This window comes from Salvelinus fontinalis, chromosome 2 (assembly GCF_029448725.1).
Source record: "Salvelinus fontinalis isolate EN_2023a chromosome 2, ASM2944872v1, whole genome shotgun sequence".
NCBI classification, from domain to species: Eukaryota; Metazoa; Chordata; class Actinopteri; order Salmoniformes; family Salmonidae; genus Salvelinus; species Salvelinus fontinalis.
Window position 1 is genome coordinate 33227424 of NC_074666.1, and position 26407 is coordinate 33253830.

Sequence of the window (26407 nt, forward strand, 5' to 3'; positions counted from 1 at the left end):
TTCGATGTGGTTTAACGACGGTTGGCATCCAATAATTATTTCATTACCGCAACCTACTAGACTGGAGTACAACTCCATTATACTTTGGTTAATTATTATTATTTTATTTTTTTACAAATACCCTACCATCTAACACTACACTCACAAAAAAACACCACCCTACTCCACTATTTAAATCTATTTAGTCCTACTTCAGGCCAACAACCTGAAAGGATGGAACACCACCACTTAACACACCCTGTAACTTCTGATGTCAAGTCTCGCACATCCAAATACCTCTCTGCAGCTGCCACCACAACTTCAATTTTCTATGACTTACGTTCCATCCCAGCAGTACAGTTGATAACCATTGCTAAAAATCCAATCTCACTGAAACATATCACTTGTTGGCCTATCCCTCTGTACTGGTACAGATCTACTACTCACACCACTACTCTCAGGTTACCCCACCTTGACCCATCTTCCTCTACTTTCTTCACTGCCTCAGCATATGACAACTTCTGCACTACTCTAACCCTGGAAACCCACCTTCCCATTTACACCAGAGATCTGTATATAATAACGAGATGCTCACGTCTCCGCCCTAACAATGGGAGTCGTTATCCCAAAGTTGGGAAGGCAGGCGACAAGCTTAGGTTCAAAATAAATGCATAGAAACGCTTTGGGGTTATTTTTGACAGATTTTGGCGAGAGTGAAACCACGCCAAAGTCTGTCGCTTTGCCTCTTTCACCCAATTCCAACCACTCTCAACAACAAAGATGAGAGATTACTTCTCCCTCTCTGACAAACGGTTTCAACTCGCTAATTACATTTGAGGTTTGGTCCAACAGAATCGGTCATATGGATACCGAAACACATGGATACATAATATACTGTAATGGAGGGGAAATGAATATTTCGAACCCTACAACACCTACCATGTTTCAACTAATTTTTAAAGGTTTTATTATTAGTATTATTTCATTTATTTATTGCAAAACACGAGTATACATACAATAAGTATACAAATAGACAGTGATAAAGTGATAACATATGCTAGGGGGTACAACAAATTACATAACACCAGCAACAGTGTGTGAAAACCTTGTGAAGACTTACAGAAAATGTTTGACCTCTCATTGCCAACAAAGGGTATATAACAAACTATTGAGATAAACTTTTGTTATTGACCAAATACTTATTTTCCACCATAATTTGCAAATAAATTAATAAAAAATCCTACAATGTGATTTTCTGGATTTATTTTTCTCATTTTGTCAGTCATAGTTGAAGAGTACCTATGATGAAAATTACAGGCCTCTCTCATCTTTTTAAGTGGGAGAACTTGCACAATTGGTGGCTGACTAAATACTTTTTTGCCCCACTGTAGTTACAGATTTCCTAATATGATGTTTATGATTTTTCCAAATGAAGTTGAAAAGCATCTGGTCAACCGCTTTACCTATTTTTTTGTGAAGATGTAGGGACTGGGCTGTGTAGGTAAGTTTGGAGATACCTTCAGCTTTAGAAAGCAATACTCAACCTTTCAAGGATAAATCCCCCTGCATCCAACGGTTCAACTTATTTTTGTTTTTTCTCTTCAATAATAGGTATGAAATTTAATGAAATGTTACTTTTTCCTTGACTGGAATATTGCAGATAGAAAGTAGCACCCAATCTTAAACAGCAATCCATTCACACTTATTAAGGTTTAGGCAAAGACCAGATGCTTTGAAACAATATTTATCACATCGAATACTCTTGGAATATGATCAGCATCTTTCAAAAAGAAGGTGGTGTCATTTGCAAGCTGACTTATGAGAATATCTCTGTCAGCAATAGAGATCACTTTTATATCGCTGGATTTAACAAAACTTGTAAGAAGTTGGGCTGCAAGTAGGAAGAGATAAGGTGAAATTGGGCAACCTTGCCTAATTCCTCTTTTCAAATCAAATCTAGGAGAAGTGCCATGCTTTAATTTAATGGAACTGGTCCCATTCATATGATGAGTTTTAATAGTATTACAAAAAAATTCCCCAAAACCAAATTTCTCAAGGGAGAGAAATAGAAACTGTGTCGAAGGCTTTATAGAAGTCAAAGAAGACAATAAAACTATCTTCGAAGATTAGGTCAGAATAGTCAATAATGTCTAACACCAGTCGGATATGATTAGATATACAGTACCAGTCAAAAGTTTGGACACACCTACTCATTCCAGGGTTTTTCTTTATTTGTACTATTATCTACATTGTAGAATAATAGTGAAGACATCAAAACTATGAAATAACACATATGGAATCATGTAGTAACCAAACCAGTGTTTGTGTTGTGACAAGGTAGGGGTAGTATACAGAAGATTGCCCTATTTCGTAAAAGACCAAGTCCATATTATGGCAAGAACAGCTCAAATAAACAAAGAAAAATGACAGTCATCCTTACTTTAAGACATGAAGTTTCAGTCAAATAGGACAATTTCAAGAACTGTGCAGTCGCAAAAACCATCAAGCGTTATGATGACACTGGCTCTCATGAGGACCGCTATAGGAAAGGAAGACCCAGAGTTACCTCTGCTGCAGAGGATAAGTTCATTAGAGTTACCAGCCTCAGAAATTGCAGCCCAAATAAATGCTTCACAGAGTTTAGGTAACAGACACATCTCAACATCAACTGTTCAGAGGAGACTGGGTGAATCAGGCCTTCATGGTCTAATTGCTGCAAAGAAACCACTACTAAAGAACACCAATAAGAAGAAAAGACTTGCTTGGGCTAGGAAACACGAGCAATGGACATTAGACTGGTGGAAATCTGTCCTTTGGTCTGATGAGTCCGAATTTGAGATTTTTGGTTCCAACCGCCGTGTCTTTTGTGAGACGCAGAGTAAGTGAACGGATGATCTCCGCATGTGTGGTTCCCACCGTAAGTTTGGAGGAGGAGTTGTGATGGTGTGGGTGTGCTCTGTTGGTGTCACGGTCTGTGATTTATTTAGAATTCAAGGCACACTTAACTAGCATGGCTACCACAGCATTCTGCAGCGATACGCCATCCCATCAGGTTTGCTAGTAGTGGGACTATAATTTGTTTTTCAACAGGACAATGACCCAACACACCTCCAGTGTCATGACTTCCGCCGAAGTCGGTTCCTCTCCTTGTTCGTGCGGTGTTCAGCGGTCGACGTCACCGGTCTTCTAGCCATCGCCGATAAACCTTTCATTTTCCATTTGTTTTGTCTTGTTTTCCCACACACCTGGTTAACATTTCCCTCATTACTTGTCATGTATTTAACCCTCTGTTCCCCCCCATGTCTGTGTGTGTAATTGTTTATTATCAGGTTGGCACTCTTCCGGCTGGTTTGCGCCGGGTTATATTTTACACCTGTGCTTTTTGACAGCCTGTACTTTGTTATTTTATACTTAGTGCTGCCTCACTTGTTCTGAGGCCATTTGTTTTGTGACGCGGTTGCGTTCTATTCATATATTGCCTCAGTAAAGTGCCTTGTCCACTTATCTCTGCTCTCCTGCGCCTGAATTCCAATGCACCAGCTACACCAACACCTTGACATCCAGGCTGTGTAAGGGCTATTTGACCAAGAAGGAGAGTGATGGAGTGTTGCATCAGATGACATGGCCTCCACAATCACCCAACCTCAACCCAATTAAGATGGTTTGGTATGAGTTGGACTGCAGAGTGAAGGAAAAACAGCCAACAAGTGCTCAGCATATGTGGGAACTCCTTCAAGACAGCTGAAAAAGCATTCAAGGTGAAGCTGGTTGAGAGAATGCCAAGAGTGTGCAAAGCTGTCATCAAGGCAAAGGGTGGCTGCTTTGAAGAATCTCAAATATATAATATATTTAGATTTGTTTAACACTTTTTCGGTTACTCCATGATTCCATATGTGTTGTTTCATAGTTTTGATATCTTCACTACTATTTTACAATGTAGAAAATAGTAAAGAATTAAGAAAAACCCTTGAATGAGTAGGTGTGTCCAAACCTTTGACTGGTACTGTATACACTACCGTTGAAAAGTTTGGGGTCACATAGAAATGTCCTTGTTTTTGAAAGAAAAGCACATTTTTTATCCATTAAAATAACATCAAATTTATCAGTAATACAGTGTAGACATTGTTAGTGTTGTAAATGACTATTCTAGCTGGAAACGGCTGATTTTTTAATGGAATATCTACGTAGGCGTACAGAGGCCCATTATCAGCAACCATCACTCCTGTGTTCCAATAGCACATTGTGTTAGCTAATCCAAGTTTATCATTTTAAAAGGATAATTGATCATTAGAAAACCCTTTTGAAATTATGTTAGCACAGCTGAAAACTGTTGTTCTGATTAAAGAAGCAATAAAACTGGCCTTCTTTAGACTAGTTGAGTATCTGGAGCATCAGCATTTGTGGGTTCGATTACAGGCTCAAAATGGCCAGAAACAAAGACCTTTATTCTGAAACTAGTCAGTCTATTCTTGTTCTAAGAAATGAAGGCTATTCCATGCAAGAAATTGCCAAGAAACTGAAGATCTCGTACAACGCTGAGTACTACTCCTTTCACAAAACAGCACAAACTGTCTGTAACCAGAATAGAAAGAGGAGTGGGAGGCCCCGGTGCACAACTGAGCAAGAGGACAAGTACAGTAGAGTGTCTAGTTAAAGAAACAGACACCTCACAAGTCCTTAACTGGCAGCTTCATTAAATAGTACCCTCAAAACACCAGTCTCAACGTCAACAGTGAAGAGGCAACTACGGGATGCTGGCCTTCTAGGCATAGTTGCAAAGAAAAAGCCATATCTCAGACTGGCCAATAAAAATAAAACATTAAGATGGGCAAAAGAACACAGAAGCTGGACATCTTTAAAAACAAGGACATTTCTAAGTGACCCCAAACTTCTGAACAGTAGTGTATACATCATTGCTTCTTGAAGAATATAACGTTGAAATGCCTCATGACCTTAGTTCAACTGTCACACTCCATGAGAATCCAAAATATAAGCTTGTTTTTCTACATTGTTTGTAAACATTGTAAATGGTAACAAACACTGCATAGCCTCATAACATGGTTAAAACAAGAATGTTGATATCATGGATGGTCGGTCCTTGCATCCATAGCTCTGTCTATTAATCTGTGAGTGGTTACATTTATCCAGGCCCATCCCTCAACTTTTTACCAAAACAGAGGCGTGGTGTCCATTTTGTTATTGTTTCATCTGCCCTTCAAACAGCTGCATATTAAGATATCAAAGTGTCAACAACAAAAATGTTAACAATAGGCCTATAGCAAATGCAGCATATGACATTCATTTTTCACATGTAAATAACACTTTTCAGTAGTGTTCAAAGCAAGCCATTCCAGCACTTATTTTTCAACTCAAATCAATGAGCCCAATCAGTCCTCCATGACAACAAAATCATAAACAACAGAGTAGGGCTGGCTAATAAGTCCTTAGTTTTGGGGTTATGCTCAGGTAAAACAATTTGGCTAATCTATACTTCCATATTTCTAAATCCTATTCTTGAAGATCAAGCGGTATAACATCTATTAGAACGGCTGGAATTCTGATAGACTTTGGTTTTTAATGTAAATATATAATTTAATCATATTATTATATGTAGTAGAGAGTGATGGGTTAGAAGAAGACTACATAACCAACCCATGAAGTAAAATGTAACATCCATGTTTGGCCAGCTATGTAAACTTTAACATTGATTTGTCCTGGCAATAGATGTCATTCAGTTGGTAACATACATGTTTGTCTTCTTCTAATGCCTCTTAAGGGTTAAGTAATCTAAAAGTAACTGAATGAAATCAGATTACGTTACTGAGTTTGGGTAATCCAAAACTTACGTTACTGATTACAATGTCCAGGTAACAAGTAACTGTAAAGTATTACACTTAGAAAGTAACCTACCCAACCCTTTGCTACTGGCCATAGTCATGCTAGCTAGTAAGTTAGTCCCTTATGCTAGATAGTAGTAGCTAGCTAGTGGAAGTAAGTTAACGTTCCTTCAACCTGCTACACTACAAGATCAAGCGGCCAGGCCAAAGCTAGCTGCTGCAGAATGTTGAGATTTCTTCAGTATTTTATGCAGCTAACTTAGCTAGATCTTCTGTCTGGCTGGTGCTTATTGACTTAGTAGGCTAAAAATGTACTGCAGTTACTGTAAATGGTTACCTATCTGGCTCTTTGCCTCGCTATTTCTTACACATTCAATATCTTAAGCTACTGTCAATGCTGATATTGTGGGCGTGTAGGTGTGTGTGTTCAGAATGTGCCCGCAGGAGAAGGACACCTGAGCAGATCAATGTGAACATCATCCAGTTACATCAGCCAATACATTAAGTTAAAATCAACCTTTTTATTGGTCACGGGTATAATTCACAAACCTCCTTTCCTGCTTACCGAAAGGCAGCTGTAGAAAAGGTATAATGGCGAGGATACTACATGAATTGCTACGACAATCAGCCTACTTTTCTGAATGTATACCTATCACCTTTCAGGGGGGCTGATAATCAATGATACAGAGATAGTCTGATACTACTTGATTACTGATTCCCCCCACATTCTCTCTCTCTCCCATTCACAGGACCATTCACACAGTACAGGTACTCAGCCCTATCCAGAAGCTCTCAAGGTCCTACACTACTTCCTCCTTCAACACCCTGATGAGAAGCAAAAAGCCTGGCCCCATGATTGTCAGTTTGCATATCTCTCTAACTCTGCTGTACCATACAGTGCTGAGACAATCTGACTCTAGAACAGTTTTACACCATTTTTAAATGGAATGTCCAACAGTGATTATTGATCTCTCTCTCTCTCTCTTTGCCATCCTCACAGTTCATTCACTCAGATAATACTGTATCTAGGCTGGTTGATGGCACCTACAGGCCTGTTTGAGGGGCAACTGGCCAGAACATATCAGAATGCTTGGACCTCAGCTGAGACCCTCCTCTCCTTCCCCATCTTCCAAAGCCCCTTCTTTACACTTCCTGTTTGGCATCAAATCAAATATTATTGGTCAGATACACATGGTTAGCAGATGTTAATGCAAGTGTAGCGAAATGTTTGTGCTTCTGGTTCCAACAGTGCAGTAATATCTGACAAGTAATCTAACAATTCCCCAACAACTACCTAGATTGAACCAAGATTGAACTTTTTGGCCTGAACGCCAAGTGTCACGTCTGGAGGAAACCTGGCACCATCCCTAGGGTGAAGCATGGTGGTGGCAGCATCATGCTGTGGGGATGTTTTTCAGTGGCAGGGCCTGGGAGACAAGTCAGGATCGAGGGAAAGATGAACGGAGCAAAGTACAGAGAGATCCTTGATGAAAACCTGCTCCAGAGCGCTCATGACCTTCCAACAGGTCAATGACCCTAACCACACAGCCAAGACAATGCAGGAGTGGCTTCGGGACAAGTCTCTGAATGTCCTTGAGTGGCTCAGCCAGAGCCAAGACTTGAACCCGATTGAATATCTCTGGAGTAGAGGTCGGCCGATTAATCGGAATGGCCGATTTAATTAGGGCCGATTTCAAGTTTTCATAACAATTTTTTTTTTTTTACACCTTTATTTAACGAGGCAAGTCAGTTAAGATCACATTATTATTTTCAATGACGGCCTAGGAACGGTAGGTTAACTGCCTTGTTCAGGGGCAGAACGACAGATTTTTACCTTGTCAGCTCGGGATTCGTTTTTGCAACCTTCCGGATACTAGTCCAAAGCTCTAACCACCTGACTTACATTGCACTCCACGAGGAGCATGCGTGGCAGGCTGACTACCTGTTACGCGAGGGCAGCAAGAAACCAAGGTATGTTGCTAGCTAGCATTAAACTTATCTTTTAAACAACAATCAATTATAACATAATCACTAGTTAACTACACATGGTCGATGTGTAGTTGATGTGTACTTCGACAAACGGGTGATGATTTAACAAGCGCATTTGCGAAAAAAGCACTGTCGTTGCACAAATGTACCTAACCATAAACATCAATGCCTTTCTTTAAAATCAATACACAAGTATATATTTTTAAACCTGCATATTTAGTTAATATTGCCGGCTAACATGAATTTCTTATAACTAGGGAAATTGTCACTTCTCTTGCGTTCCGTGCAAGCAGTCAGGGTATATGCAGCAGTTTGGGCCGCCTGGCTCATTGCGAACTGTGTGAAGTCCATTTATTCCTAACAAAGGCCATAATTAATTTTCCAGAATTGTACATAATTATGACAAAACATGGAAGGTTGTACAATGCAACAGCAATATTTAGACTTAGGGATGCCATCCATTAGATAAAATACGGAACGGTTCCGTATTTCACTGAAAGAATAAACGTTTTGTTTTTAAATTATAGTTTCCGGATTCGACCATTTTAATGACCAAAGGCTCGTATTTCTGTGTGCTATTATGTTATAATTAAGTCTATGATTTGATAGAGCAGTCTGACTGAGCGATGGTAGGTACCAGCAGGCTCGTAAGCATTCATTCAAACAGCACTTTCGTGCGTTTGCCAGCAGCTCTTCGCAATGAAGCATTGCGCTGTTTATGACTTCAAGCCTATCAACTCCCGAGATTAGGCTGGTGTGACTGATGTGAAATGGCTAGCTAGTTAGTGGGGTGCGCGCTAATAGCGTTTCAAAAGTCACTCGCTCTGAGACTTGGAGTAGTTGTTCCCCTTGCTATGCATGGGTAACGCTCCATGTGTTCCTGGTTCGAGCCCAGGTAGGAGCGAGGAGAGGGACGGAAGCTATACTGTTACACTGGCAATACTAAAGTGCCTATAAGAACATCCAATAGTCAAAGGTATATGAAATACAAATCGTATAGAGAGAAATAGTCCTATAATTCCTATAATAACTACCACCTAAAACTTCTTACCTGGGAATATTGAAGACTCATGTTAAAAGGAACCACCAGCTTTCATATGTTCTCATGTTCTGAGCAAGGAAGTTAAAATAATATGAATTGCCATATTAGGCATAACTCAATTTCTACCTTTTTAAGATAACAATATAAAATGTTTTCAGTGTCCTGTTTTTTTGTTTTTCTGATCGTTTCAGTGCATGCATTCAACAACCTTTGGACGAAGGACTTCCACAGAGCCGCCATCTTCAAAGTTCATTCAAAAAGGCTATAATTCTGAACTGCGTTTGATTTAGTTTTTGTTAAAATTATTACCATTTTGTTAATCTTTTTAACTTTGATTTGTAGAAATATATTGCTCAGTTATCATTTGGCTCATCTAAACATCCTAAGGTCAACAGCCCCATAGTATTCACATTTCTCCCATGTAAATTTTGTAGCTACATTCACTCTGCCAAAACAGTACAGACACTCACCCTTCTAGATAACTTGAAACAGTCTAACCAGATCTGTGTCTTCAAGTCGCAGGCTAGCATCATTAGCCTGGTGTTGGTTTGACGTTGGATTTTTTTAAACGTTTAACTAGGCAAGTCAGTTAAGAACAAATTCATATTTTCAATGACAGGCTAGGAACAGTTGGTTAACTGCCTTGTTCAGGTGCAGAACAACTAGGGGATTTGATCTTGCAACATTTCGGTTACTAGTCCTATGCTCTAACCACTAGGCTACCTGCCAATAAATTACAATGTAAATATGACAATATTTTCATGTTGCACATTCTTTAGTTCTCATTAAATGCTTTCAATATTTAATTATACATTTCTACAATTTATAGTTTGTTTCTTGTCATTGAAATGTGGAGCTATTGACAATTTACTGATGGTCCCTTACTAGCCCCATAGCGATATCAAATGTCGAACCAAAGTGCAGCTGCGCTCCAAATGTATGATTACTTGGGTGCTGCTGTGGAAAGGATTGAAATAAACCCAACCCGAGGAAGACTAACAGTAACCTTCATTCCGTTTCGGACGAGACTGACTTGATTACAAAAACGGTACTATTTAAGTTGTACTCAATTTTGACTAGAATGTTTGACTCGGATGCCACGAAGGCTGTTTTCAAAACTAGACATTTCTTTTTAGGGGCAGATGCTCTTTAAATGTATTTTAGTTTTTCACATTGAGGACAGATACTAGCTGTTGCCATGAAAGTCTCAAAACTGACATGTTTTTCTTTAGCCAATGCAATATGTATTTGTGGACAATCAAAACTATCATATTTAAAATACTGTGTAGTATTTACACAATTGTTTGGATTCACATATCACAATGAGTAAAGATCAAACGATTACAACCACATTTTTTATTGGTTTGTTTATACCAATCATGACACAGATACATCTATAAACAAAAAATACAAGAACTGTACACTTGTACTTGATACCTAAAACCCACATGAATATTGCTGGTTTGTGTATTTGACAGCTCAAGTGGATGTACAGTTTCTCAGCATCAAAAGGAACCATAGTCAACAGTATGTTTCACACTTATGTCATTAGCTTGGCTAAGAACACAATTCCATTTACAATGTACCATTACACACTGCATATAGAAAGTTTGAAAACCCTTTTAAACAGCAGCTGTACACATTTATTGCAATGCTATCACAGAACAGAGACAAAACCAATTACACGCAATGCACAGGCCTGATAGGGAGGAACTCCAGTGCTAGGGAATAGGTTTATTAAGCATAATGGTTAAGAAAAAAAAAAATGGCATGAGTACAATGGTTAACATACGGACCACAGCTTACAACATTCTAAAACATTTCTCATTATAAACAATAAAACTGTGTTGCCCCTTGAGTAATTCATCCCCACAATACAGGTTACAAATACCGTCCCTCATATAGCCTATGGAATGTTAGTCTCTCAGGCAAGCTCTGTTTTGACCGGATCCTGTAAACAACGTGCCTGCATGTTCTTGATGCAGCAACCTGGCCCATTCCCACCCCTTCCCCACGGCAAAAATAAAAACCTTTGACATTTACAATAACCGTAATTGTTCCGGAGATGTAAAAATGTAGGATGTGATGAAATCCGTCTCCAAATGTATTTTTTTGTTCCATAAAAAAATGTTTCTACAATCAAACTACTAAAAAACTTGCATTTAGAAAATAGTCAATAAAAATATTCCCCTGAATTGTACAAGAAAAAGAGGAATAGGGAGCAGTGATAAAAGATGTGGTTTGAGATGTTATTCTGCTGCATCTTCTTTCTGTTCAGGTTCTTCTGTGGCTGGTTCCTGAAAATCAAACATAAATAAATGTAATAAATAAATAGAGAGCACCATATCCTCTTTCCATATCATCAATTGGATTGTGTTTTCATTTATCTGTAAGAGGAAATACCTACATATCCCATCAGCCCCTTACCTCTTCCTCAGCTTTGGCTTCTCCATTCTCTGCAGGCGCCTCCTTCTCATCAGGCGCAGCCTTCTTCACCTCCTTAGCCTTCTTGGGCTTAGGTACTGCCTTCTCCTTCTGTGTATGTAAGCATATATGTATATGTATATATGCACACAATACCTTAAGTCCTTTACTGCACTTAATTTACTATTAAATGTACATTCGACATGGTTAATGTCAGCACTTCCTCACCTTTGGCTTGGGCTCTGCCTTTGGAGGGGCTGGTTTCTGCAATTAAAGGCATTTTAGCATGTGATTCTTAGCTGAAATTCTTGTTTTTGGGTGCAACTTAAATGTAAGTGTCTACAAAAGGTGTGTAATATACTCACGTTTACCAATCTCTCAGATCTCCTCTTGGGCTGCAAAATATTTCAAAAGAAAATACCAATTGTTTAATAAAAATGGGAGCAGATTTTGACATGGTTAATGCTGACCCCTGGTGGCAAAGCAATGGAATTGTACTCAACATTTAAAAACTTAAAGAACCAGTGCCTTGATAACATACAAATAAAATACATTTGAGTAATACGTTACTTACCTCTGCTGCCTCAGCATCAGCGTTTGCCTGTGATAAAAGGAGAGATGAATGTTAGTGACAACTCAGCAGGGCAACCGTGTTTAGTGGGTTTTACTGGGGAGGGGCAATTATGCCATTAGTATTAGAGAAATTGTATAATATCTACCTCACTTGCTTTGGCAATGTTAACATATACTTCCCATGTCAATAAAACCCCTTGAATTGAACGTGTAATCAAAAGTGGGCCTAAGGAGGCAACAGTGTTATGGTCACTGTCATATATCTGCTTGTTTGTTCCACTTACATCATCCATAAACTACCTAATACAAATACAGTACATGTCAACTTGCTTCAGTCATTTAAGTAAGGTACCAATTGACTTGCCAATGATTATTACCCTGGGAAGAACTCAATTGCGTGCACTTGGTCTCCTTCTCAAACACCATTGGATGGAAAAAGCCCTTCTGACCTTTTCCTCCAATGGGTTTTGAGAAGTAGACTGGACGCGAGGAGTATGCAGTTAACATTTTCTCCATGCTGCTTGGGCTCGCTACAGAGGGGAATACCGACTCCTCCTACCAACGCATTCATTCGTGATAAATGGACATTTGCCAAGCAACATGACTGTCCTCCTCTTCGCAGACCAGCCAGTCTACTTTGCGTTCCCGCCATTCATTCGAATTTCGAACTCTCCGAGATCCTCAGCGACTCTCAATGGTTACAGAATCTACTAAAATCCCCAGCAACAAGAGCGGAGCCGTGATGTCGATGAATCGCCATTGCATAACTCAGAATTGTCTCGAGCCAACAACAAAATGAAGGGCACACGAAAATAAAAATCAAACCACACAAACATTCTACACAATGCAGTGTGGCATGCGTGAACCTTTAAGCAGATTACGTTGTAACTATGAATTTTGATATTGCAAAGCAAGAAAAACGTCGTAAATGTTTGTCTTCCTCACAAGGGCAGCCATGACACACGACTTTGTGCCCTTTTGGAAGAACCCTAGAAGCAGTCTTCTGCATGTACATACCATACCGAGCGTTGAACATATATCCCAACAAATGAAGTTATTTGAATGGTATTACACTAAAGGATACATATCTAAAAGATACACGGAATGCAATTAAAATTCAATGTTATACAACAAGCGCAGTCCTATTTGCCAAAAAAATATTGTCACCAACTTTATTTCTGCAGAATGGCCATCATAGTTAACTCCCTACACCTCTTTGTCTGGCATTCAGTAAATGTCATTTTTAAACAACCACCATGAAAAAAAAGGTGACAAACCCTCCAATTTACAAGACTGGATAAGGTAAATATAAAGTACCTAGTATTTAACCAGTCTTAATTTCCGAAGAGTAAAATGACAGCGTGAAAGAGATAAGACGAAGAAAACCCGCCACTTCGCAAATCAAAACAGAGTGATACATTTTAAAACTCATGACTGCACACAACAACAGTAACAATGTTGCAGCGAAGCGGACCAAAACAACTTGCATTTGCGGCTACATTTCAACAATTGTACGTGCAAAAATACATGCATTTCATGCAATTGTGTTTTTATCTATCAAATGACACACAATCAATACAAAAAATATTATACTTACTTTGCTCCTTTTAGGCATGGCTGTTTTGCGTATTTGTTAAAAGAAAAAAAGAGGGCAATGTTCCAAAACGGAGCAAGAAAAATACTGTTCGGTAAAAGATTCAAACAGTACGTTCTATTACAGCGTAGCGAGACGTTAATGTTCCATTGGAACAAAACTAGCTCAAACCGGATTGGATTCCACCCCCCCTATTCAATTCATTACAGCGCTAACCTGACCGACAAGCCACTCTCCGCCCCTGGCCATTGATTGGCTTTAGGAGTCGTCAACACATTTTCAAATCATAGCGAGATACCTGTGTGGATATCTTTACATGCCAATCAGATCTATATTTATTTGCCTTTCGACGAGGAGTGGGAAACCACGACACCCACTCCTTATACTGTTTTGCTCATACCCTTTATGGCAAAATGTTGGTTAAAACGTTAAGCTCCACATATGGAGAGATTCCCTACACACAATACCCCATATTACCAGAATACAAAGTAACAATGCAGTATTTTGATACACGTAGGATTTTGGGAGAAAATAAATAAAACAGGCCAACGTCACTAGGCAAAAATACAAAATTATCTGTATTTTTTTTTTTAAATATACACTGGGTAGAAAGACATAGGGGTGTGCTTCCCTAGCGACGGCTATTGTAAATAATCAAAGGAAAATGGCGACTGTGTACGTCTGGTTGTTGGTCTTAGGGTCTGTGGTCTTGTGCAACCTCGTCAAAATGTTGTTACCTTCAATTTCCTCCTATGTGAGTATGCCATTCATGTGGTAACATTGTGTAGAAAGTGTAGCCCAGTTGTGCCGGTAAATGTGTGTTCAAACTTTGAAGTTGCGCCGGCATGTTTATCTGTAACATTTTAGCACAGAGACATGACATGACGTTCGTTCTACTGGGAGGGATCGACAAAGACCCGCCGGCAGTTAATGGCTGGTTGTGACTGTTCATCTCCCTCTCACCAAAACGATGTAATCTGCCCTATGAATTTATTTGACTTGATCCTCCCTTGCTCTTTTTTAGCACCATAGCCGTTTTTAGTCTAAGACATTTCCGTGATACAACGGTAAATGCCAGATTTTGGTATGTAGTAAATTGGAGTTTGAAATCTGGAAAACAACATCACGTGTATAATGGAGTCTAGCTGTGCATATCTCATGGGTTTAGTGCTATGGAAAAGTGATATTGATTCAAATGAGTTTTTTCTTCTTCCATAAGCAACATTTAAACTAATGTAAAATCTTGTCAGATCCTTAAACACCAAATCCCGTGTTGACCACATAGTAGGCCACAGTAGCAGATAGTGTAGTCACGATACCAGCATTTTGACTTCAAGTTTATATATACTTTACACTCGATACCTTAACAACAAAACAAGAATGCATATTAGCTAAAGTAATCGAATGGCGCTTGATCCAGACAGTTAAATTCACCTACTGCTCTGTTCAATTATTGGGCATCTATTGAGCTCAATATCAAATCAACTTGTATTGGTCACTACACATATTTAGCAGATGTTATTGCGGGTGTAGCGAAATGCTTGAAATCATTATGTTAGAATTGTTTTACATCAAAGTTTTTCTGAGACAGCCATGTATGCATGCATTCATTAATACATTATACAATACGTTTGACTTTGTTTTTACCAATATGAATACATAACAATATAATGGTATTTGAATTGTACATCTCTAGATAAACTGGTGTAAATTAAGATGTAGTTTAGGGCCTATCCACAATACAAGTGAATGCATATTCAGTAGGAGTGTGTGCATGCATTAAGTTATTGAGCTTGTTTTGGCTGATTTCATAGGGCTACAGGTGACATACAATCTGTTTCCCTTACATTTGGGACTTATTTGTTGTACTGATCAACATTTACTTAGAAATAGCTTCTTTGATAAAAATGTGCTCTGTTGCTTTAATCATTAATGACGTCATTCAAAGGCAAGAGGGGAGCGGCCCATCAGAGCAGCAGAGGCTATAGATAATCTTTGGGAGAGATTTGAGAGAGAGACCGAGACCAAATAAATAAGTTAATGAATACATTTTTTGGAGGCAATCAGCTTTGAAATCAGCATATTTTGTGTTATGGTTTGCATAATATCACAAAGTACTAGGGAAGTGAATTGATGTTAGCTTTAGCTGTCAGCTAGCAAGGAAAGTTAGCCTTCAAAGCTTGAAGCTACTGTATCTTTTTGCATTGTAAGGTGTTCTAGCCTGTATGGACATTGTTTTCTGAACAGTTATGAACAGTTTAAACATTTCTACATGCTGTGTCACATTATTCAAGTGTGTTAACTTCGGTGCAACATGATGGTTGAGCTAACAGAATGCAGCCCAGACTCCCAGTGCAGGCTTTTTACAGAAGTACCGAAAGTAACAACAATTCTAGTATGAACCGTTTTTCATGGTCTAATATTTAAAAAAGTACATATGTTTCGATTTATCGTGCAACACTAATAGCAAATAGAATACTGTCAATACACAAGTATGTTGCCATCAAATCAATAACTGGAGAAAACACATGAATCCCTCTTAATCAGCCATGGATTAGTGCTAATTCCTGCATTTATTTTGTGCTAACACCCTGCAGTTTTATAACATAATTATCTGTGATGATACCTTACTGCATAGTTCACTTTTAAGCAGGCTACCCCAGCCAGTCACTGTCCAGTAGTTAAGTGAATCAGAATGCACATTGTGTATAACATGCTTAGAAACCATTAGATTTATATTTTGGGCTGTATTTTCTTCTATTGAAGCTGTCCAAAGTTTTCCAGAAGAATGTGGAAGATGAGATGGAGATGAGGGCAGCGATTCAGGCCATGAAGAAGGAGCTTTCTTCCATCAACATGATGGATGAGTTCGCCAGGTACGCACGGCTCGAGCGCAAGATCAACAAGATGACGGACAAGTTGAAGACTTATGGTAATAGTGGACGGCATTCTGTCTCTACCCCTCTCAACGCTATGATCGTTTATGTACATGTTCTAGAAATGTCACACCAAAAGGCCTCACACAACACCTTATTCAACATAACCAATATAGTTTATTATCTACAGTCAACACAGACAAGTATGCATTGTTCCCCAAACTTTTAGATTTTCACAAAATTTAACACTATTAATATAATGAGACATGGCGGCGGTATTGCGCAAGTTATGAATATCACCAATTGTTTCTCTCCCCTCAGCTGATTTAGTAGATGGGAAAACTCTAATAACCAATTTGCTCCATGTCTCTATTGGGGACTAGGCACATGTACACTGAGTGAACAAAACATTAACAACACCTTCCTAATATTGAGTTGCCCTCAGAACAGCCTCAATTTGTCGTGGCATGGACTCTACAAGCTTTTAAACCTTCCACAGGGATGATGACTCCAATGCTTCCCACAGTTGTGGGAAGTTGTGTCAAGTTGCCGTTCTTGACACAAACCGGTGCGCCTGGCACCTACTACAATACCCCGTTCAAAGGCACTTAAACATTTTGTCTAGCCCCCTCTTAATGGCGCCAATAGACATGGAAGCTCTGCTAGCATCTAAGCAACTTTCCAGTATTTCATTTTTTTGTGTGATATTTCTTACATTATTAGCCCAGAACGTTTTTTTTGTGTTATTACTTACAGCCGGAAATAACTTTTGGATATCAAAGCAGCGGTAACTCACCCGCATTACGACCAGAAATACGACTTTCCAGAATTGGATCCTTTGATCATAGCCCCCAGGGCATTTGAACTTATTCCAGAGGCTGCTCCAAGTCTCCGCTGGCGGAGAAGAGGTATTCGGAGTGGACTTCTAGTCCAACTCAGGAGGCGTGTACACCATCCACCGCTTCCGAGTATATAGCTCGGTAATGTTCAGTCCCTGGACAATAAAGTAGATGAGAAGGTGAAAAGCTTCTAAAATGGTCCACCCACACACACAGTGTGGTGAAGAGGACGCAATAGCACCTCTTCAACCCCCAGGAGGCTGAAAGTAATTCGGCTTGGCCCCTAAGACCCTCACAAAGTTTAACAGATGCACAATTGAGAGCATCCTGTCGGGCTGTATCACTTCCTGGTACGGCAACTACACCGCCCCCGCAACCGCAGGGCTCTCTAGAGGGTGGTACGGTCTGCCCTCCAGGAGACCTACAGCACGCGATGTCACAGGAAGGCCAAAAAGATAATCAAGGACATAAACCACCCGATCCACTGCCTGTTCAACCCGCTTTCATCCAGAAGGCGATGTCAGTACAAGTATATCAAAGCTGGGACCGAGAGACTAAAAAACAACATCTATCTCAAGGCCATCCGAATGTTAAATAGCCATCACTAGCCGGCTACTAGCACGGTCACTCAACCCTGCACCTTAGAGGCTGCTGCCCTATAAATATAGACATGGAATCACTGGTCACTTTTTAATAATGGAACATTAGTCACTTTAATCATTTTTACATACTCTTTTACTCATTTCATATGCATATACTGTATTCCAATAAAACAGCAAGGCACGAGGGGGTGTGGTATATGGCCAATATACCACTGCTAAGAGCTGTTCTTATGCACGACGCATTGCGGAGTGCTTGGACACAGCCTTTAGCCGTGGTATATTGGCCATGTACCACAAACCCTGGAGGTGCCTTCTTGCAATTATAAATGGATTACCAATGTAATTGGAGCAGTAAAAATAAATGTTTTGTCATACCCATTGTATACGGTCTGATATACCACAGTTGTCAGCCAATCAGCATTCATGGCTCGAAGCACCCAGTTTGTAATGTATTTTAGTCTATGCCACTCTGACATTGCTCATCCTAATATTTATATATTTCTTAATTCCATTCTTTTACTTTTAGATTTGTGTGTATTGTTTTGAATTGTTAGATATTACTGCACTGTTGGAGCTAGGATCACAAGCAATTCGCTACACCCGCAATAACATCTGCTAAATATGTGTATGTGATCAATAAAATTAGATTTGACATACACAATCCGTGTCTCAAGGCTTAAAAATCCTTCTTTACCCTGTCTCCTCCCCTTCATCTACACTGATGTGAAGTGGATTTAACAAGTGACATCAATAAGGGATCATAGACTGACCATGTGAATCCAGGTTAAAGCTATGTCATGGAAAGAGCAGGTGTTCTTAATGTTTTGTACACTTCGTGTATGTTAAGAGGAAAGGTAATAGCTGAGTGTTTATTTGGGGGGGCATCTGCACAGCTGCAGCCTGTTGCCATCAGCCTTCTCTCAACTCACTCACCTTTTTTACATTTTCCCGCTATAATCTCTGGAGCCCCTGACAGTAACAGAGATGGAAAGGAAAGAGGCTCCATTTCAAGAACGTGCCATTCAGCAGCACACAACTTCCACAAACCACAGTGGTGACCAAATGCAGGGCCGTTATTCAGTCCAAAAGAAACTGATAAAGTGCCTTCAGAAAGTATTCACACCCCTTGACTTTTTCCACATTTTGTTTTTACAAAGTAGGATTAAAATGGATTTAATTGTTATTTATTGTCAATGATCTACACAAAATACCATTCAGCAGCACACCACTTCCACAAGCCACAAAAATAAATAGTGGAAAAATAAAATACTAATATTTTCATTAGATAAGTATTCAACTCTGCTGTTAGATGTTAGAATCACCTTTTGCCAGCGATTTAAAGCTAAGTCTTTCTTGGTAAGTCTCTAAGAGCTTTGCAAACCTGGATTGTACAATATTTGCTCTTTTTTTATTTTTTATTTTTTAGATTCAAGCTCTGTCAAGTTGGGTGTTGATCATTGCTAGATAGTAATTTTCAAGTTTTGCCATAGATTTTCAAGACTCTTTTAAAGTCAAAACTGTAACTAAGCCAGGAACATTCAATGTTGTCTTGGTAAGTAACTCCAGTGTATATTTGGCTTTGCGTTTTAGGGTATTGTCCTGCTGGAAGGTGGATTTGTCTCCCAGTACCTGTTGAAAAGCAGACTGAACCAGGTTTTGTTTCAGGACTTTGCCTGTGCTTAGCTCTGTTCCTTTTCTTTTTATCCTAAAAAACTCCATAGTCTTTGCCGATGACAAACAAATAAAATGATGCAGCCACCACCGTGCTTGAAAATATGAAGAGTGGTACTCAGTGATGCGTTTTGTTGGATTTGCCACAAGCATAATGCTTTGTATTCAGGACAAAAAGTTAATTTCTTTCCCACATTTTTTTGCAGTATGTGTAACCTTTATTTAACCAGGTAGGCAACTTGAGAACAAGTTCTCATTTACAATTGCGACCTGGCCAAGATAAAGCAAAGCAGTTCGACACATACAACAACACAGAGTTACACATGGAGTAAAACAAACATACAGTCAATAATACAGTAGAAAAATAAGTCTATATACAATGTGAGCAAATGAGGTGAGATAAGGGAGGTAAAGGCAAAAAAAGGCCATGGTGGCAAAGTAAATACAATATAGCAAGTAAAACACTGGAATGGTAGATTTGCAGTGGAAGAATGTGCAAAGTAGAAATAGAAATAATGGGGTGCAAAGGAGCAAAATAAATAAATACAGTAGGGGAAGCTGTAGTTGTTTGGGCTAAATTATAGATGGGCTATGTACAGGTGCAGTAATCTGTGAGCTGCTCTGACAGCTGGTGCTTAAAGCTAGTGAGGGAGATAAGTGTTTCCAGTTTCAGAGATTTTTGTAGTTCGTTCCAGTCATTGGCAGCAGAGAACTGGAAGGAGAGGCGGCCAAAGGAGGAATTGGCTTTGGGGATGACCAGAGAGATATACATGCTGGAGCGTGTGCTACAGGTGGGGACTTTACCTAGCAGGGTCTTGTAGATGACCTGGAGCCAGTGGGTTTGGCGACGAGTATGAAGCGAGGGCCAGCCAACGAGAGCATACAGGTCGCAGTGGTGGGTAGTATATGGGGCTTTGGTGACAAAATGGATGGCACTGTGATATACTGCATCCAATTTATTGAGTAGGGTATTGGAGGCTATTTTGTAAATGACATCGCCAAAGTCGAGGATCGGTAGGATGGTCAGTTTTACGAGGGTATGTTTGGCAGCATGAGCGAAGGATGCTTTGTTTCGAAATAGGAAGCCAATTCTAGATTTAACTTTGGATTGGATATGTTTGATGTGAGTCTGGAAGGAGAGTTTACAGTCTAACCAGACACCTAGGTATTTGTAGTTGTCCACATATTCTAAGTCAGAACCGTCCAGAGTAGTGATGCTGGACGGGCGGGCAGGTGCAGGCAGCGATCGGTTGAAGAGCATGCACTTAGTTTTACTTATATTTAAGAGCAGTTGGAGGCCACGGAAGGAGAGTTGTATGGCATTGAAGCTCATCTGGAGGGTTGTTAACAGTGTCCAAAAAAGGGCCAGAAGTATACAGAATGGTGTCGTCTGCGTAGAGGTGGATCAGAGACTCGCCAGCAGCAAGAGCGACATCATTGATGTATACAGAGAAGAGAGTCGGCCCAAGAATTGAACCCTGTGGCACCCCCATAGAGACTGCCAGAGGCCCGGACAACAGGCCCTCCGATTTGACACACTGAACTCGATCAGAGAAGTAGTTGGTGAACCAGGCGAGGCAATCATTTGAGAAACCAAGGCTATCGAGTCTGCCGATGAGGATGTGATGATTGACAGAGTCAAAAGCCTTGGCCAGGTCAATGAATACGGCTGGACAGTATTGTTTCTTATTTTTATTTCTTATTTGTTTCTTATTTATTCTTAAAACTGACTTGCCTAGTTAAGTAAAGGTGAAATAAATAAAAAATATTATTAGAAAAAAAGAACAAATTCTTATTTACAATGACAGTCTACCCCGGCCAAACCCGGACAACGCTGGGCCAATTGTGCGCTGCCCTATGGGACTCCCAATCACGGCCGGATGTAATGCAGCCTGGATTCGAACCAGAACTGCAGTGACGCTTCTCGCTGCGCCACTCGGGAGCCCTGTAGTGCCTTATTGCAAACAGGATGCATGTTTTGGAATATTGGAATTCTTTTCACGCTGTCATTTAGGTTATTATTGTGGACTAACTACTATGTTGTTGATCCATCCTCAGTTTTCTCCTGTCACAGCCATTCAACTCTTAACTGGTTTAAAATCACCATTGGCCTCATGGTGAAATCCCTGTGCAGTTTCCTTCCTCTTTGTCAACTGAGTTAGGAAGGATGCCTGTATCTTTGTAATGACTGGGTGTATTGATACATCATCCAAAGTGTAATTAATAACTTCAGAGATGCGGTAGTCATTAATGTTAAACACCTTTTATTGCACATAGTACATGCAACTTATTATGTGACTTGTTAAGCACATTTGTACTCGTGAAGTTATTTAGGCATGCCATAACAAAGGGGTTGAATACTTATTATTATTAACTCAAGACATTTCAGCGTTTCATTTTTTATTAATTTGTAAACATTTCTATAAACATCATTCCACTTTGACATTATGGGGTATTGTTTGTAGATCAGTGACATAACATCTAAATGTAATCCATTCTAAATTCAGACTGTAACACATCAATGAGGGAGGGGGGGGGGGAAGCCTAGGGGTGTAAATACTTTTTGAAGGCACTGTATATACTCGTAGAGGCCATTTTAAGTAGTTCGTACTACACTCCATAGACATTTATTTTAAGGGTAGAATGTGCTGTATTGGCTGCATATTCCTGTTCTCACTGGAGTCACAGTAACTCTACCACACCTCCTATCATTTCAAATTCATAGTCCAAGGACAATGGCAGAGGGAAATAATGTTTAGTAGAAATTTTCATATCTTTAGGGTAGTTGGCTGAAGTGATTAGGTGAATGCAGCTATCGGTATGAATCCATGAGAGTTTTGAATTAGAAATCTCCCATAATCCTCAGGGTGGAGCTGGTGGAGGATGAATGAAGACAAAGATGACCTTGACGTCAGACACTTCCAGTGGCTTGACCAAAGCTTCTTTGGGGAGGGGCAACACTTCTGCTGACCTCTCTGTCACTGTCTCGCTCAACTCCTAACCAGCTGTTGTACAGTCTCACCTGCTAGCCTTAAAGACAGTTTGGAACAGTTCGTATATATATACACTGCTCAAAAAAATAAAGGGAACACTTAAACAACACAATGTAACTCCAAGTCAATCACACTTCTGTGAAATCAAACTGTCCACTTAGGAAGCAACACTGATTGACAATAAATTCCACATGCTGTTGTGCAAATGGAATAGACAAAAGGTGGAAATTATAGGCAACTAGCAAGACACCCCCCAAAACAGAAGTGATTCTGCAGGTGGTGACCACAGACCACTTCACAGTTCCTATGCTTCCTGGCTGATGTTTTGGTCACTTTTGAATGCTGGCGGTGCTCTCACTCTAGTGGTAGCATGAGACGGAGTCTACAACCCACACAAGTGGCTCAGGTAGTGCAGTTCATCCAGGATGGCACATCAATGCGAACTGTGGCAAAAAGGTTTGCTGTGTCTGTCAGCGTAGTGTCCAGAGCATGCAGGCGCTACCAGGAGACAGGCCAGTACATCAGGAGACGTGGAGGAGGCCGTAGGAGGGCAACAACCCAGCAGCAGGACCGCTACCTCCGCCTTTGTGCAAGGAGGTGCACTGCCAGAGTCCTGCAAAATGACCTCCAGCAGGCCACAAATGTGCATGTGTCAGCATATGGTCTCACAAGGGGTCTGAGGATCTCATCTCGGTACCTAATGGCAGTCAGGCTACCTCTGGCGAGCACATGGAGGGCTGTGCGGCCCCACAAAGAAATGCCACCCCACACCCTGACTGACCCATCGCCAAACCGGTCATGCTGGAGGATGTTGCAGGCAGCAGAACGTTCACCACGGCGTCTCCAGACTCTGTCACGTCTGTCACGTGCTCATGTGCTCAGTGTGAACCTGCTTTCATCTGTGAAGAGCACAGGGCGCCAGTGGCGAATTTGCCAATCTTGGTGTTCTCTGGCAAATGCCAAACGTCCTGCACGGTGTTGGGCTGTAAGCACAACCCCCACCTGTGGACGTCGGGCCCTCATACCACCCTCATGGAGTCTGTTTCTGACCGTTTGAGCAGACACATGCACATTTGTGGCCTGCTGGAGGTCATTTTGCAGGGCGCTGGCAGTGCACCTCCTTGCACAAAGGCGGAGGTAGCGGTCCTGCTGCTGGGTTGTTGCCCTCCTACGGCCTCCTCCACGTCTCCTGATGTACTGGCCTGTCTCCTGGTAGCGCCTGCATGCTCTGGACACTACGCTGACAGACACAGCAAACCTTTTTGCCACAGTTCGCATTGATGTGCCATCCTGGATGAACTGCACTACCTGAGCCACTTGTGTGGGTTGTAGACTCCGTCTCATGCTACCACTAGTGAGAGCACCGCCAGCATTCGAAAGTGACCAAAACATGAGCCAGGAAGCATAGAAACTGAGAAGTGGTCTGTGGTCACCACCTGCAGAATCACTCCTGTTTTGGGGGGTGTCTTGCTAATTGCCTATAATTTCCACATTTTGTCTATTCCAGTTGCACAACAGCATGTGAAATTTATTGTCAATCAGTGTTGCTTCCTAAGTGGACAGTTTGATTTCACAGAAGTGTGATTGACTTGGAGTTACATTGTGTTGTTTAAGTGTTCCCTTTATTTTTTTGAGCAGTGTATATATGTATATTATATATATATTATGACTATAGTTTTGGTCTTCGGCAAGGGTTTTCTCAGCTGTTCGTGCACACAAATGTTTCTAGTTGCAAGCCGAAGTTGGTAGCTGAAGTCTATGCCCCTTCGTCGTTGATTGGTCAACAGTAGGGATTCTTCAATGAAGTGTTTGTTGTCATTCATCGAGAGACTAATCGGTTTCACCGACTTCGCTTGCCTCAAGAAATGCTTTTGTGTGCACGAACAGCCGCAGAAACCCCGGCCGAAGACCAAAACATCACAAAATGCCATCATAATATATGCACAAACTGTTCCAAACTGTTTTGGATGGGAAGCCTGCGGACACCTTTACAGTCCCATTGTGACAAATTGTCTCCATGTGGGGAAACCACACCCAGTCGTCAGTTTGTTGTCTGAAGTTTGTATTTTCCTTTCTTATCTCAGTTAAATCCAGAACTGGTCAGCAGACCAAAATCAAGTGGGTCGTCAACATAGTGTACTATATTCTGCAGGTAAGTGAAGTAGAGCAGAATTATTTTTTATTTTTTAATTTTACATTTATTGGTATATTTCCATAGTAGCTAGGATTATTTCACAATCTTGCAATAGGAAACTATGCAAATATTTAATAGAGATTTGGGACTGGGGATGATGACTGATTTCCCCCCCCCCCCCCCCCTTCTGTCTCTCCAAGGCTGTGCTGATGATCTCTCTGATCTGGAAATACTATGTTGACCCAGTGACGGTCTTGCCCAGTAAGTGGATTTCTCCTCTAGAGCGAATGGTGGCCTTCCCATCTGGAGTAGCAGGTAAAACAGATTACAGCGCCTGCCCTGAGAGGGGCTCTAACACCACACAGGGATATTTCAGGATAACAGAACTTACTGTACAGTGTATAGCCTACACTACTTTGCACCTGTAGCTTCCTTTAGGTATGCAGATATCTCTACTGTTTATATAACTGAACAGTAATGGAGGTAAATGAGGATTGTATTAGTGCTATTCAATCCATTCAACTCAATGTCTGTTTTGTTTTAAAGCTCAAAGAGAGCAGAATGAATACCAGTTCCCTCATCTTTAAAGAGTATTTTTTTAGCAGATGTTTCCTCAGCTCTATTTAAACCCAAAAGTCTGTTTCTCTAAGAACAGTAATACCTATGGATCACTTCTAAATCCCTGCATGTGGATTTGTCACATTTTTATGATTTTAAATTGTTTGGCTTGATCTGTGATTGAGAATCTTGATCGTTGACACTTTTAAATGAGGTTAGATGACATTGATCTGGATCTGGATCTAAACGGTAATATAATGATTATTCATTCACCTGCTCTTGTGCCTGTGTTTCAGGTGGTGTTGGAATCACATGCTGGCTCGTTGTTTGTAACAGGGTAGTGGCTATAATTCTCCAAGCGGTGGCTTGACAGCCTGAACTGTACTGTCTACTGTGAGACCAAATTATGCAATTGTTGTTACCTTTGTTGCTATTTCGTTCAATTTAATGAGAAGGTTTGTAAATATTTTTCATACACTGGCCTTGATATTTAAATGTTTTATGTTGAGACTGTTTCTTTTATTTTGATAAACCAGCAGGGTTGTTTTGTTGCATTTTCTTTCTTTACAAATCCATTCCTCTTCATGAAACTAGTGTGAAAAATTGTGGCTTAATACTTTGGTTACAATTTGTTTGTTTTCTGAAGGATTCAAGCCATATCATTATTTTACCCACATGACAGTGTTCTGCTTTCCATTTGTGTTTGTTGGTTGCCTACTTTTCTAACCCTCTTCCAGAATTATTCTTCTAGTTGACATATCAATAAAAACATGCCAAACATTATTTGTGCCTGGATTTATAAGTTAAGACACACATGATAAATGTCACGGAAGTTTAAGGCTGTTATAGAAAGTGCAAGGTCAACCTCTAGCTAGTCTATTGTAAATTAGATGCCGATCTGAAAGTGAATCAAAAGTCACGCGGTAGGCCTACACAAAATATACTTTAAAGAAAAGTGTTTCTACATTGAACAAAAATATAAATGCAGCCATTTCAAAGATTTGGCTGAGTTACAGTTCATAAACTCAGCAAAAAAAAGAAACGTCCCTTTTTCAGGACCCTGTCTTTCAAAGATAATTTGTAAAAATCCTAGTAACTTCACAGATCTTCATTGTAAAGGGTTTAAACACTGTTTCCCATGCTTGTTCAATGAACAATAAACAATTAATGAACATGCACCTGTGGAACGGTCGTTAAGACACTAACAGCTTACAGACGGTAGGCAATTAAGGTCACAGTTATGAAAACGTTGGACACTAAAGAGGCCTTTCTACATCTGAAAATCACGGATAGTTG

General features: G+C 40.2%; 2 protein-coding genes across 4 annotated transcripts; one reads left to right on the plus strand and one right to left on the minus strand.

The window, feature by feature from the left end:
• Nucleotides 1-10188: 10188 nt before the first annotated feature.
• Nucleotides 10189-13624, minus strand: hmgn1b (high mobility group nucleosome binding domain 1b). The gene is made up of 6 exons (XM_055872469.1): nt 13442-13624; nt 11846-11872; nt 11637-11666; nt 11500-11535; nt 11275-11382; nt 10189-11144 (listed from the first exon to the last, which is right to left on the minus strand). Exons 1-6 carry the CDS (start codon nt 13457-13459, stop codon nt 11097-11099), a joined length of 267 nt encoding a protein of 88 aa, XP_055728444.1. The 5' UTR covers nt 13460-13624; the 3' UTR covers nt 10189-11096.
• Nucleotides 13625-14080: 456 nt separating this feature from the next.
• Nucleotides 14081-25894, plus strand: LOC129817321 (guided entry of tail-anchored proteins factor 1-like). Of its 3 annotated transcripts, none has more exons than XM_055872437.1 (5): nt 14081-14192; nt 16205-16370; nt 24504-24571; nt 24754-24868; nt 25408-25894. In XM_055872437.1, the coding sequence occupies exons 1-5, from the start codon at nt 14103-14105 to the stop codon at nt 25479-25481; spliced, it is 513 nt and encodes a 170-aa protein (XP_055728412.1). In that variant the 5' UTR covers nt 14081-14102; the 3' UTR covers nt 25482-25894. The 3 variants fall into 3 exon arrangements, with proteins under 3 accessions (XP_055728412.1, XP_055728430.1, XP_055728422.1); XM_055872455.1 differs by having other exon boundaries at nt 24754-24814; XM_055872447.1 differs by lacking the exon at nt 14081-14192 and adding an exon at nt 15488-15833.
• Nucleotides 25895-26407: the final 513 nt, after the last annotated feature.

Coding starts and splice junctions, on each gene's coding strand:
- hmgn1b (XM_055872469.1), bottom strand. Junction 11,667..11,845: donor CTGATGCTGAGGCAGCAGAG/GTAAGTAACGTA, acceptor AATATTTTGCAG/CCCAAGAGGAGATCTGAGAG. Junction 11,536..11,636: donor GATCTGAGAGATTGGTAAAC/GTGAGTATATTA, acceptor CTTTAATTGCAG/AAACCAGCCCCTCCAAAGGC.
- LOC129817321 (XM_055872437.1), top strand. CDS start 14,103: ATGGCGACTGTGTACGTCTGGTTGTTGGTCTTAGGGTCTGTGGTCTTG. Junction 24,572..24,753: donor TAGTGTACTATATTCTGCAG/GTAAGTGAAGTA, acceptor TGTCTCTCCAAG/GCTGTGCTGATGATCTCTCT. Junction 24,869..25,407: donor CTTCCCATCTGGAGTAGCAG/GTAAAACAGATT, acceptor CCTGTGTTTCAG/GTGGTGTTGGAATCACATGC.